Source organism: Castanea sativa, chromosome 8, assembly GCF_040712315.1.
Source record: "Castanea sativa cultivar Marrone di Chiusa Pesio chromosome 8, ASM4071231v1".
NCBI lineage: Eukaryota > Viridiplantae > Streptophyta > Magnoliopsida > Fagales > Fagaceae > Castanea > Castanea sativa.
In genome coordinates this window covers 45,436,181-45,450,316 of record NC_134020.1, presented here as the reverse complement: position 1 = coordinate 45,450,316, position 14,136 = coordinate 45,436,181, and the positions used below count along the sequence as shown (strand labels likewise).

The 14,136-nt window shown below is 33.5% G+C and overlaps 1 protein-coding gene across 3 annotated transcripts; it reads left to right on the top strand.

The window, feature by feature from the left end:
* Positions 1 to 1,279: 1,279 nt before the first annotated feature.
* Positions 1,280 to 8,797, top strand: LOC142608164 (protein ADP-ribosyltransferase PARP3). Of its 3 annotated transcripts, XM_075779878.1 has the most exons (18): positions 1,280 to 1,402; positions 2,680 to 2,969; positions 4,274 to 4,469; positions 4,552 to 4,665; positions 4,774 to 4,831; positions 4,923 to 4,992; positions 5,171 to 5,345; positions 5,434 to 5,567; positions 5,651 to 5,888; positions 5,987 to 6,114; positions 6,305 to 6,381; positions 6,462 to 6,622; positions 6,704 to 6,913; positions 7,184 to 7,286; positions 7,387 to 7,469; positions 7,571 to 7,714; positions 7,806 to 7,988; positions 8,361 to 8,797. In XM_075779878.1, exons 1-18 carry the CDS (start codon positions 1,397 to 1,399, stop codon positions 8,427 to 8,429), a joined length of 2,439 nt encoding a protein of 812 aa, XP_075635993.1. In that variant the 5' UTR covers positions 1,280 to 1,396; the 3' UTR covers positions 8,430 to 8,797. The 3 variants fall into 3 exon arrangements, 1 of the variants encoding a protein (XP_075635993.1); XR_012839437.1 differs by lacking the exon at positions 8,361 to 8,797 and having other exon boundaries at positions 7,608 to 7,714; positions 7,806 to 7,944; XR_012839436.1 differs by lacking the exon at positions 8,361 to 8,797 and having other exon boundaries at positions 7,605 to 7,714; positions 7,806 to 7,944.
* The last annotated feature ends 5,339 nt before the right edge of the window (positions 8,798 to 14,136 follow it).

Here is a 14,136-nt window from a genome sequence, read left to right as displayed (position 1 = left end):
CAAAACATTTACCAAATTTGCTTTCAATTTTGTGGACAATAAACAACCTTTAAAGTCATCTTGGATTATTCAAATTTTACATTTAAAAAAATTCATGTAATTGAAAATTACAGGAAGTTTAAAAAAATTACTATAAACAGTTTTTGCATAAAACATTTTATTTGATTCCCTTCTTTATATTGGTACAGTTTAATATGGATTGATAAGTTTCAATTAGCTCAACCAGTAAAATTTTTTTTTTTTTTTTTTTTTGTTGAATAAGAGAATTGGGATTCAAATCCAGTCTATATAAAAAACCAACAACAACAAGTGTCTTAGAATTGATGATAAAGAGCAATTATCTTGGAGTGGATGCCATAAATTAAAATTCTACTGTATTTATATAATAATAATAATAACTATTTAACATGGATTGAAGTCCAGGTCAATATATCAAATAATAATTCACTTGTGTCATTATTTTTAAGTATTTCAAACTTTAAAGTTAAGGAACATAAAAATTTTCAGAAATACTAATGCGACGTATTATAATTGATACATAAAATTGTTATCAATAGTAGATTATGTGAAAATAATAAAACTATAATTTTAATTTATCATGTTACAATTTATGAAAACAAATTGAAAAATCTGTCCCAAGTGAAATTTTCTCCAACAGAAAGCCCTGAGTTCAAAACAGGTTTATAGAATATAAAATAAAAATGAAAAAAAACAAAGGGCTCAAAACTATATCTCCTGCCCCATATAAAAGACAAGCAGCACCGAACCCCAAAAACATTGGATTTTTTTCAAGAAAAAAGGACCTAATAATTGCCTATACAACTTACAACTATACTCCATCAGCCCAATACACCACAAACCGCATCTGGCCCATATAAAAGCTAGAGCATCACAACCCCAAGAACCACTTTTGACCATTCTTCTACATGTCCATTAGGCTTTGTAACCAATCATTTATTTACTTCTGCAGCTCCTACTTCAAGAAGCTGCCAAATGGAGCAAAATAATTACACAAAAGCATGTCTTCGTGCACGATATGCAGCAAAGTCTAAGCCTTTCATTCACTCACTATAAAACTTAGAATGCTACTTGTCAATGGCTTAGGCCTTCAAAAGTACCCATTTGGACACGTATCTTACATGTACATGTCCTACAACACATGGTGATCTGTGCTGTCGACACAGGAGCATAAGGCTTTGCAGTAAAAGCATGTACGTGTCGTTTTGGGGGTTTGCCTTTGCTTTCAAGATCGGCCATTGTAATTAAAAAGAGTCCCTCAGCTTATGTTCTCCAACTACGTTGCACTGCTAAACCTTATTAGGTTCTGCTAGATTTTGTACAGTTCGTTTTCTTCATTGTTTTCTTTTGTAAGCAGAGACAAAGTCCTAGCTGAAAGATGAAGGTTTGTTCTTGTTAATTGCAGTTTACTTCAGTGGTTTTATTGCACTTTATCTGTTTAATTGGTCATTCATCATGTCTATTATCTCAAAGGGTTTCAACTTTCAAGGAGTATATGTCTATGTTCTTTCTTCTTCATATACCTGTATTATATGGATGCTCTTAAGTAAATTTACTTAACTATAACTTAGTTACAATATACAAAAACCAAAACATGTGGCCAAATTATACACTAGTGATGTCTAAACTTTAGAGTTTAGATCATGAACTATTTTAGTCTTTTAAATTTAAAGTGATTATTTTTAGTCTTATCATGATTGCTTTTGGTTTGGGAAAATTTTTAGGACAAGTAACACTTAGTTGTAATTGGTACACAATGGTTTTACTTTTCACTTAGCACCATTTCACATGTGTAAGTGATATACAGGTTGGTTTGTTAGAGTGATCACTTGGTCTCTGAGGGACTAAAAGTAATTAAAAATTAAGTAGTAATTAATTTTGAATTCATGGGCTAAAAGTTTATGCCCTATAGTGTAAAGTCTAGGGTGCAACCTAGATAGACAAGCCTTGTCCTAATTTGAGATACAATTTGGGGTGTTGTATCCGTGTTAGACACGCCTCATTTGGAGGGTGAGTAAAAGTTGTACCATATCAAACTTCAACATGCCTAGTTGAGATACTTTTACATATATATCCTAGTCAAATACTTTCACAAAACAAACACACCTTGGCATGAAAGTTGTGTCTTTTTTTATAATCTTGCTTGTATTTTTTTTATAATAAAAAAATACGAGAACAAAATGAATCAAATACTTTCAAAAACATTCATGCTCTGAAAATTAATAGTACATTTGAAATGTAATAACGGTGAATCAAATACTTTCAAAAACATTCATGCTCTGAAAATTAATAGTGCATTTGAAATTTAATAACGGTCTTTATTCGTATTTTAATTTCAAGTCATAGATTTGCATTATTATGTTACTTTCAATTTCATATATAAAAATAATATATATATATATATATATATATATATAATAATTTAATAGATGTGTTTCGCGGCCGTATTTTTCAAAAAAAAAATTGTTGTATCGCGTTGCACCCTTACCCATATCCATGCTTCTTAGGGAGCAACACATATTTTGGCCACTTGTATTTTACCATCTCTTTGTAACATAGTTGACATGACCAATTAGGGTGAATGGATTGCCATGAAATAGACAAGGAAGTCTCATACTCATAGTAACGAAAATACCATATGGTTGTTTTGAACAAGTGAAGGTTCACGAGACAAGGTCTCATGCTCGTGCGTCTGGTGAGGAAGAAAAGGTGATAACAAGGAAGCAGAAGGCAGAGAGCAAGGAACATGAAGCAGAGCAGTCTCCAAAGAAGCTCTGGTCTGAAAATGAAAACGGCCAGCCTAGTGGAAAAAATGCGGCCGAGATAGCCGCGGAGTTGGAAGAATTCTGTAAAGCCATTAAAGAGCATCTCTCTATCCAACAAATGCGTGAAATACTGGAAGCTAATGGCGAAGACTTCTCCGGCCCTGATAGTGCTATTGTCTCTAAATGGTTAGTCTTTGACTCCCACTTGCAGTGGCGGCGCCACCTTATGATTTGAAATATATATATATATATATATATATATATATATATATAATAATTTAAAGTTTTATATATATTTACTTTTAATAAAAAATTTGGGACCACTCTTGAATTTTTTTTTTATACCAATAAAATTAAATTTTGATTCTATAATTTGAGCAACTTAACAGTATATTGGCTTCTTTCAAGCAAAAAAGAAAAACTAAAAAAAAAATTATAACAAAACTACTACAAGCTTGGCAGTGACTTGATTCATTTGACTAAGCACACTGTTCAATACAACACCATTTTCAACCTTTTATTATTTTTTATTACAGTATTATTTTTCATCACCAGACATATATTACTTACTTATCATTTTTAATTATTTTTTCTTGTTTGTTCTTAACTACACACGTCTTCTGTCTCTTCGATTTTTACACTTTATACTTTTAAATTTTATCATATCTTCATCTACATTTTGTCTTCTTCTTTGTTCACAACTTCTTGTTCGTAACTTCTATGTCTTTTACCAGTGCGGCAGTGCCTCTTCTCAAGTTGAGTCTTAAATTTCTCAATACGATTTTTTTTTAGCTGTACAAACACCTTTATTCATTTCTTTTCTTTTCATTTTTTTTTCTTTTAAGGTTTTTTGGTTTACAAAATGCAAATTTGTTTTGGTTTTAAGAACAATTTTTTTTTAAGCACAAACTTCATGTCGGCTGAATCTTGAATTTCGGCCGGTATTCATCAAAACACCCGAAATAGACCGGAATGACTTGAAATTTTTTCCGAAGTGGAATAGGGGCGGGTTACTGTTCCGGTTTGTTTTCCAGCATGGTATTTTTCGGCCGTTACGGTCGAAACGGAATGAAATAAATAACATTGAATCAAACCTGATTACCTAAAGGGTAAAAAGAAATAAGATTGTATAATTTATACTTTTTAAGGAACATCCTGAACAAAATTCCTGGAGCCGTCACATCAAAACTTGTCTTAGAGCATAAATCACCACCACCCCATATAATTTCCAAAAGAAAAATATTTAAACTACTACAAGCTTACAAATTAGCATGGCAATGAAGGTGATTAATGTCTCTCCAACGACATAATATGTAAATGTCTTAATTGTTTTTCTGTTATTGGTGACACAAATTTGTAAAATGCTAGAGGCAAAGTCACACGGAAATTCATTGGTAGTAAATGATTGTTTGTGAAAACTTGTTTGTACTTTATAGTGATTGGACTTAACTGTGTGGACTTTTTTGGATGATGACTTGATCGTGTGATAGCCAAGATTTGCTGTTTTATGGGGTGTTGGAGAAATGCCCAGTTTGCAACAGCAATTTGGAGTACATCGGTACACGCTATTCTTGCAGAGGATTTTATAGTGAGTGGTCTTCTTGCACGTTCAGCACCAATGATCCTCCAAGGAAACAAGAACAAATCAAATTACCAGATTCTGTTCTCAATTCTCCTGTTTCAGATGTACTTTCATTTCCTCAAATCTTGTTTATTGTTTGTGCCCAAAATTCTGGTTATTTATTTGAGATCTCTCTGTGTTGCATAGTTACTAAAGAACTATCAGGATCCAAGTCGCCGGCTTCACAGGGATTTAGTCACCACAGATAAACCTTTTACAGGAATGATGATCTCTCTTATGGGCCGTCTTTCTCGAACACATGTATGTTGGCACACAATATCGTTGCAACTGCTAGTCATGATGCCATTACTTTGTCTCTTTAGTACTATATAATCTGGACAACGTACATATTGCTGTTGGTGAATGCAGGATTATTGGAGAAAAGAGGTTGAAAAACATGGAGGGAAAGTTGCCAACTCAGTCATTGGTAACTTGGCAAATTGGAAATTTAAACTGCCAACTGCTATGGATGTTCATGCTCAGTGCTTAGGTGGAATTAGTTGTAACGACCTTTGCAGGTGCGACTTGTCTTGTTGTCTCTCCAGCTGAAAGAGAGCGTGGTGGCACCTCTAAACTTGTGGAAGCAATGTGAGTGGGGAGACAATTTACTCAAGAGAAACACTAGTTAGAAAAGTGCTCAGGAAGTCGTACAACTTCCTATGAACATATAACCTTTCACAAAAAACAAAATGGCATTTGTAGATTATTTTCTTGTCAACTCTTTTTGAAGACAAGAAATATCGACTGAGATTGCAATATTTCACAGGGAGAGAGGCATTCGTGTAGTGAGTGAAGCTTGGTTGGTAGATAGTATTCAGAAAAAAGAAGCCCAACCCTTAGAAGCTTATGATGTTGTCAGTGATCTCTCGGTAGAAGGGAAAGGAATTCCATGGGATAAACAAGATCCTAGTGAGGAGGCACTCAAATCATTCTCAGCAGAAGTATGGACATGTTTCATTTACTCTCAGCAGAAGTAGCTACATGCAGCTACTGAACCTTTTGTGCTAATAACTCACTCTGTGGATGCAGCTAAAGCTTTATGGTAAGAGAGGAGTATACAAGGATTCCAAATTGCAGGAGCAAGGCGGAGAGATATTCGAAAAAGATGGGATACTGTACAATTGTGCCTTTTCTCTTTGTGACTTAGGGCATGGACTGAATGAGTAACTTTTTGAAACCCCTTAGCATGCTGCTTCAGATCAACCTCTTTTACTTTGTACTGAGTATTGAATTTTAATTGGTGCAGCTATTGTGTGATGCAACTGATCACAGTGCCAGAGCGCGGCTTGCATCTGTACTATAAGAAAGGTAGAGTGGGTGATGATCCAAACGCAGAGGAGAGGCTCAAACAGTGGGAAGATGTGGAAAATGCCGTGAAAGAGTATGTGAGGCTCTTTGAGGAAATAACTGGAAATGAATTTGAGCCCTGGGAAAGAGAGAAGAAGTTCCAGAAGAAGCTACTGAAATTTTTTCCAATAGACATGGTACAATTGCTTCTTTCCTTATTCTTAGTGATGACCCAAGGCTAACTTGTGAAGCTTTATTTTTAATGATTGAAAGAGTTTTGTTTTGCCTTTGGTAGGATGATGGAATTGAAGTGAGACATGGAGGTCTTGCACTTCGCCAGCTAGGAGTTGCTGTCACACACTGCAAACTTGAGCCTTTGGTTGCCAATTTCATGAAGGTTTTGTGCAGTCAGGAGATATACAAGTATGATTTTGATTTATATGCAGACGAATGATACTAGGAACATAACATTTTCACAACCGCTGACATGGCATATTGTGAAGAAGGTTATGAAAAATGTTGTGTTACTAGACTTATTGATATATGCAGACAGTCCATTATCCATTTTGTACTTCGTCTTTTTAATTGGGGTGATGTTCTGTACTTCACTTAGGTATGCTCTGATGGAGATCGGACATGACCCCCCAGACCTACCAATAGGGATGGTCACTGATTTTCATTTGAAACGATGTATAAAACCCCACCCTGGATCTTCTTCTGTAAGTCTTTTTTCTACTCTATAAAACGATTGACAAAGTAATAATCATCAGGCCAGGAGGTTCTCCTAGAGTTCATTGAAAAGGTGAAATCAATGAAAGAGACCGGGCTGAAGGCTGAGGCTGTTTGGTCAGATTTTAGCCAAAGATGGTTTACTCTGATGCACTCCACCAGGCCTTTCATCTTTCAGGACTTTCAAGAACTTGCAGATGATGTAAGGGAAACAGAAGTTCTTATGTCTCCTGTGCATTAAGATTCTTGTACAACTATTAACACTACACTACCTAATCTCTAGGCTGCAGCTACACTAGAAACTGTTCGAGACATAACTGTGGCTTCACACCTTATAGGAGACATGAGTGGCTCAACCATTGATGATCCGTTGTCTGATCAATACAAGAAACTGGGATGCTCAATTTCGCCACTTGATAAAGATTCTGAGGACTACAACATGATCCTGAACTATCTGCAGAAAACTTATGAACCTGTCAAAGTTGGAGATATCGTGAGTCATGCAAATTGATGGAATTTTCTTGCTTGCTAGCAATTACAGATCCATATATGCCCTGTTAGAATAATAGTTAAATAATTAAATTTACAAATTCTCATAACAGAGAATAATAGTTAAATAATTAAATTTACAAATTCTCATAACAGTTTAAGCTTTTGGGGCACTTCATAATTTATCATGGTCATGATTTTTTGAACAATGTCTCCTCTCTACTTCCTATCTAAAAAGTTAAAAATAGAAACTCTGAACCTCTATAATTTATAGGAATATGGTGCGTCCATTGATAACATATTTGCTGTGGAAACAAATGTGCACCCTTCTTATGATGAAATAAAGAAGTTACCAAACAAAGTCCTTTTATGGTGTGGTAAGAAGCTCATTCTACTATAATCTCTCCATTCTGTTTTAGTTCTCTTGTGGGTTTTGGGGGATGATTTTCTAAGTTGTGTACAAATTTTCCTTTACAGGCACCCGCACCTCAAATTTATTGAGGCACTTGCATAAAGGATTTTTGCCATCAATATGTCATCTTCCTGTCCCGGGTTACATGGTGATAATTTATAAATGCTATTTCTACTGCATTGTCAATTTTTCATCTCTATCTATACAGTTCATAAATCTTTTACACAGATCTTGTGGTTCTTGTCATAGTTTGGCAGGGCAATAATTTGTTCTGATGCTGCAGCAGAAGCTGCTAGATACGGGTTCACTGCTGTAGACAGGCCAGAAGGGTTCTTGGTCCTCGCAATTGCTTCTCTAGGAGATCAAATTACTGAGCTAAAGAGTCCACCTGAGGTATATATAAGCTGGTTCTACGCCTTTGTGAGTGTGTTGACACAGTTTGCTTCAAACCCTTGATTGAAATATTGAAAATTTGTTAAAATAGGATTCCAAATCCTTGGAAAACCAGAAGCATGGGGTGAAGGGTTTGGGTCGAAAGAAGACTGATGAATCAGAACACTTTGTTTGGAAAGATGATATAAAAGTACCTTGTGGTCGCTTGGTTCCCTCAAAGCACAATGATAGCCCCCTTGAATACAATAAGTATGCTACTTACGATCCTAAACAGGTATAACAATTAGTGTTAGCTATGTAACATTTTTCACAATTTTTTTATAACAACTGCCGAACTATTCTATATGTGATTAGATCACTTTCATTTGGGTCTACTGTGATTATAGTAACATCACTTTCAACAATTATAACAAGCTGTTGTCATTTAAATAAATTGTGATTAAAGTAATATTACTTTCATTTTTTAATTATTTAATTATGAACAAATCACAATAAGCTATCTCCAACACTTGTAAATATGTGAAAAATAATGCATCCTTAGATTTATTATAACAAGCAACTATGTGGAGGGCTATTACCCGCTTAGTGGGTTTGAGAATAATAAATTTTCATGTGGTACTTAACTGGTTATGTTGTGTTGGTGTAGGTGAGCATGAGGTTCTTGGTGGGAATGAAGTATGAAAAGAAGGGTGTGGTGATGGAGACTAAGGAGTGAAGAATAGAAGAAGAGAATTGCTGTTGAGAGCAAAGAATGGTCCCGTTTTGTTCTTTCAGTCTCTTTCTTTAGCTCACTCACTCTTGTACCTGCTCTAACTTTTTGTATGGAGATGGAACCTTTGTAACAGGCGGGTGATGATGTTGATGAATCTTTTGTTGTATAGAATCATCAATAACCCTCCCATGACTATAATCTATCTGGTGTTCTATCACACCTGAAGTTATGTTACTACTAAATTTACTAATAGAGAGTTGGGTTTAGTTCAATAAATCTCCAGGACCATAATCTTTTGTTGTAGAAACAAAGTATACATTATTAGGGGTATAGTGAAAGTAGTCCAATATGAAGCAAAAGCTAGAAGGCAAAATGTTTGAATGGCAGATAACTAACATCCATACAAAGCTGAACAATACATAATATAATACATTTGTTGGTGCTAAATCAGGTTTGACTATCTGATTACAGTCCAAAGAATTAGCGGTGCTAGTGATTGATGATGATGTTACCAACAGGTTCATGTTTTTATAATTTATACGAATCAAATTACTTAACAGAAAAATTGAGAGCCGTATCTAGTGTTACCTGTTAGGGAAGATTTGGTGCTGAACATTAGTCCTACTCCAACCAAATTCCATGCCTTAGGCGTAGAAAAGTAGATAGAGCGACCTTTTCAGGTTTAGTTTTGTTGTTGTGTGTGTATATATATATAAAACTAAAACCTCTAAAACTCTCACAATTTTCCAAGTAAGCACAATATTTAAATAAAACCGAAACCTCTGAAGCTCTCATAATTTTCCACATCAGCACAATATTTAAATAAAATTATAAATGAAAATATTTTTATTTAGTCCAAACTTAACTCAAACTCAAACATTGATATTATTATAATTATCTCTCTGCTTCACTAACGTGATATTTTATGATAGGGTGCAAACTTATAACCATGAATTATTCTTTTGAATGTAACATAATCTTTTTCTTATATTTTTCTATTTTTTAGTCATATATATTATGTTTTGTTTCAATAATTTCTAAGCCATGAATCATTTAATTCTTTAATATTTTTTAGTATTTCAAAAGTTTTAATATCTGAATTTTAAAGTTATTTTTTGCAATATCTAAAATTGTCTGGCAAATTTTTTGTAAGTCATTGCACGTTCAAGTAATGATTTCTTCATCAAATTGTAACATAAATTGAATTCATACAAGAGTAAATCATGTAACAATATACTTTCTTAATCAATTTAAGATTTTATAAAATTATTTTAGTCTACCTCACAAATAGGTAGGTTTCCGTGCATAACACGAGTTAGCGACTAGTTATTATTATTATTATTATTATTATTATTATTATTAAGTATTTTTTTTACAGAGAGACATTAGAATACCAAGACTCTCAATCCATATCTAGATATATATACAACTTTCAATAAAGATATGATTGAATTACTATATAGTCTACACAACTTTCAATAAAAACATTATTGAAATAATGTATAATAGTATTCATCAAAACAAGAATTGATGTATAGTGTATAAAACTTTCAATAAAGACATGATTGAATTAAAAAAAAAGTCATGCGACCCCAGCCAATATCTTATCAGGCTCCAAACAAGAAGTAATTTTGATGAATGGATTAAAAACCCTGTTCTTTCTTCGGCAGGACCAAAAGATTATTCATTGGAGTCAGAACTTTTATTAGTAAAAGAGAATTTGACAATTTGAAAATATCTCAATAATACATGTAGATTTTATGTAATTGAGCTCTGGTCGTTTGCATTAATACCGTAACTGCACTACGCCTAGGTTGGTTTTGTCTTCCATTCTTCTTACGGTACTAATAAGTCAATATTTTTCTCTTCAAGAGTTTTGTAACTCAACATGTTAACACATTTTAGTGTTTTTATTGAACCTAGTTACATCCTCTCTTTTTTGTTTTTTGTTTTTTTTCCCAATTTATGAAACATAATGTCCTTGAACTCCTTTTGTGATATAGATGTTACTTAAACAACTTTAACATTAGAGCATTTAACAAACAACAATGTATGTTAAAGTGCTTTAAAGTTGTCAAAACAGTTTGGTACTTCCTATCCAAAAATAAAAAATAAAAAAACTGTTAAAATGAGAAATGAAAAAAGATTGGCATAATTTTTTTTTTTTTTTTTTTTTGTATTTTCCTAGTTAAACTCAACTAATTCAATTAACAATTCAGTAAAAATATTAATTTAATTAATGATTAATGTTTGTTTAACTATTATTAGGATTATTAGTGTACTATCTCTCAGCCAAAACAGGAGCAATAAAGTATAATCTTGAAAAATAAATATGAACATTTATATCAAATTGTGAATTCATTATTTTTATTAGAGTTGTAAAAATATACTTAGGAGCTTTAATAAAGATCACAATTGTTTGCTTCAGCGTAAAACGTTTTCTGGCAGAAAATGTCTTCAGCTGAAAATATTTTAAAGAAAAATGGTTGCATTCCTAAAAATGCTTTGGAAAAGAGTTTGGCTCTTGTTGAAATTTTTATAAAAAAAATTATATTCAAATTAAAATGTTCATGAATACAAAATTTACCATGTTAATAATATAATCCCACAAAATCTATTTCACAGAACATAACATAATGATCCAAAAAATCCAGACAAAATACTACAAAGGAGTTGTAGACCTACAAATGAGGATTAAATTTTCTAAGAATCGAGGGGGAAAAAAGCCCCTAAAATGCAAAACAATATCTAGAATGCGATTTTTTTGGCTAGTCCTAGCTAGTTTGGTTTTGGCTTCATCATTGGAAAAAGTTTTCCACAATCACTGTGCACTCCTTTTCACAATGCAGTGGCTCATGATCGGTGAAAATGTAGTGGTTGACAGTGGAAGAAGCAACCGCAGAATGGTGGTTGGGTTGGGGTTCGGGTCGACTAACTTGGGGTGGGTTGGTCAGCGAGATGTAAATTGTTAGGTCCATTTTGTTAAGCATTTTGGGAGCTTAAAAGATCATTTTTAAAACTCAAAACTCTATTTTGCAACCACAATTCCTTATAACTTTTTTACACACTCATTTTAAACTCAAAACACAATTTTTCAACAGCTTATAAAAACGCTTCCTACAGTGTATTTTACTAGTTAAACCTATAACAATTTTGATTTGACCAACATTTTTAGTTGGGCCAAACACCCGAAAATGTAGAAAGACTCAAAACAAATGCATAAACTCAAAGTTAAACAAAATTACCAAACATGAAGCAATTTCTGCTAAAAGACCATTAGCTTTAGGCGTAAATGCACTTTTAGTCCCTACATTTTGACCCGATTTCTATTTTGGTCCCTACATTTTATTTTTACCACTTTTAGTCCCTAAACCAATTAACGCGTGACGTTTAAGTCTTTACCGTCACCCAACTAACAGAAAATGCTGACGTGGCTAACGGAAGCACTGTTTGCACAGTAAATACTGACGTGTTACATTAAAATAATATTAAAAATGCTGATGTGGCACTGACGTGGTAATTAAAATATTATTAAAATTTAAAAAAAAAACCTTAAATCTAATTTAATTTTAAAAATAAAATTACTTATCATTAATAATTTTAATAAGAACATTACATCATGTTCTTCTTGTTCGTCCCAATCAAACCCAGCAACAAGAACTCAAACCCAACAACAAGAACTCAAACCCAAATTACAAGAACACAAACCCAGCAATGACTCAAACCCAGATTACAACAGCACAAACCAAAAAAGAAAAAAAAAAAAACAGAGATCAAACACAAACACATACCCAAATCACAACAACACAAATGAAAAAAAAAAAAAAATAGAGATCAAAAAATTTATTCATGTTCTTCAACTTTTTCTTCATTTAACAGCATGACGCACAAGACAAATCCCAGCAAAACCCAACAAGACCCAAACAGAATGACCGATCTAACCGATCTGAAGAAGAGCGCCGCCGCTTCGGTGGTGGAGGTGGACTCGCTGGGATTTGAAGAAGAGCGCCACCGCAAGACCCATCCCTGTCCACCAAAACCCCAAGCTGCCACTCCAAAATCACCCTAAGCCGCCATCCTTATCTTCTTTGCCTTCGCCCACTACCGTTCACCAACGCCGCCACCCTAGGCAATAGCTCCCAAACCCACACCTCTGTCTCTAATTCTCTCGCCTTCACCCACTCTTTCTCTTTTCTGTCTAATCTGAAGGGCCATTAAGAAAGGAAAAGAAAGCTCACTCTCTCTCTTCACGATCTAATATGAAGGGTCAATAAGAGAGGTAAAGAGAGAGGGTGAGTTAAAGAGAGAGTCTGAATTTAAACCAGTTTGGAGAGAAAGGGCTTAAGACAATGGGTTGGGATTTTGATCTAGGTTTGTGAGGTTTCAAAAGTTTTTTTTTTATTTTAATTTTGTGTCTAAAAACTGGTATATTTAATTTTGTGAAAAGAGAGAAGAAGGAATTGACAGAGTCGCAAAGTGGGAAGAAGAAGAAAAATAAAGAAGAAAAAGAAACTAGGGATGAACATAACATAACAGATCTAAGTTCCTCATTTTTTTGTTTTTAATTATGTTTTTTTGTTTTTTTATAATTTTTAAAATTGGTAAATTTATTTTTTAAGGTTAGATACTGATGTGGAAGCTAACGTAGATGGACATGTCAGCATTTTTAATATTATTTTAATGAACACGTCAGTATTTACTGTGCAAATAGTGCTTCTGTTAGCCACGTCAGCATTTTCTGTTAGTTAGGTGACTGTAAGGACTTAAACGTCACGCGTTAATTGATTTAGGGACTAAAAGTGGTAAAAATAAAATGTAGGGACCAAAATAGAAATTGGGTCAAAATGTAAGGACTAAAAGTGCATTTACGCCTTAGCTTTAAAGCTCTTTTTCTGCGCATCAGGCACCTCCAGATACACCCTTAATCAAAATTTTCAATACTGCAAAAATACAAACAAAATTGTGAAATTTCCCTCACCTGTGGCTTCACTCCAGACCTAAAAGCAGGAATATTCAATCAGCAAGATGAGAAGAACAGGGGTCCAAGTAATATTAGATGAAGGAAATGTTTGGTTATTTCCATTGGTTTAATCTGTAATAGTCCAGATTATGCCTCAAAAGTGTCATGGAATGATGGAAGCAACAGATAAAACTCTGTCAATTAAAATCCCTGGTTTCCTTTTATATTCTGCCCTATGGACTCAATATAAATGTCTTTTTAAGTTTTTGTAATGGAAATACTTCTATTTCTATGAATGTATGGTTTGTATCCTAATAACAACAATCCAATTCTCAACAACAGATCATCAACAAAGCACCCAACAGGCTAATATAAGTTTCTCAAGGTTCCAAGAGATCATTAAATTTAACTAAAGAATAACCTTTCATATATTATGCATAGCCATATGAATACAGACAATCCTTAATTCATTATTGCATGGATACTACCAAATAGATTGTTTGAAATGCAGCTTTTAAGTAAACTGGAAACTTTACAAGTCACTGGATCTGATAATGCATAACTCTGTCTTTGTGAGTAATCAATTTAAAAAACAATAGGCAATCTATTACTAGTTTACTACAAGGTAAACTCAAATTGTGTCTTACATGCATTGCATACTAACATAACTCCAATTTTACACGCCTGTCAAAAACATAATGCAGAAGAGTTATTCATTCTCCATTGATTGAAATCAGTTTCAAATTATGC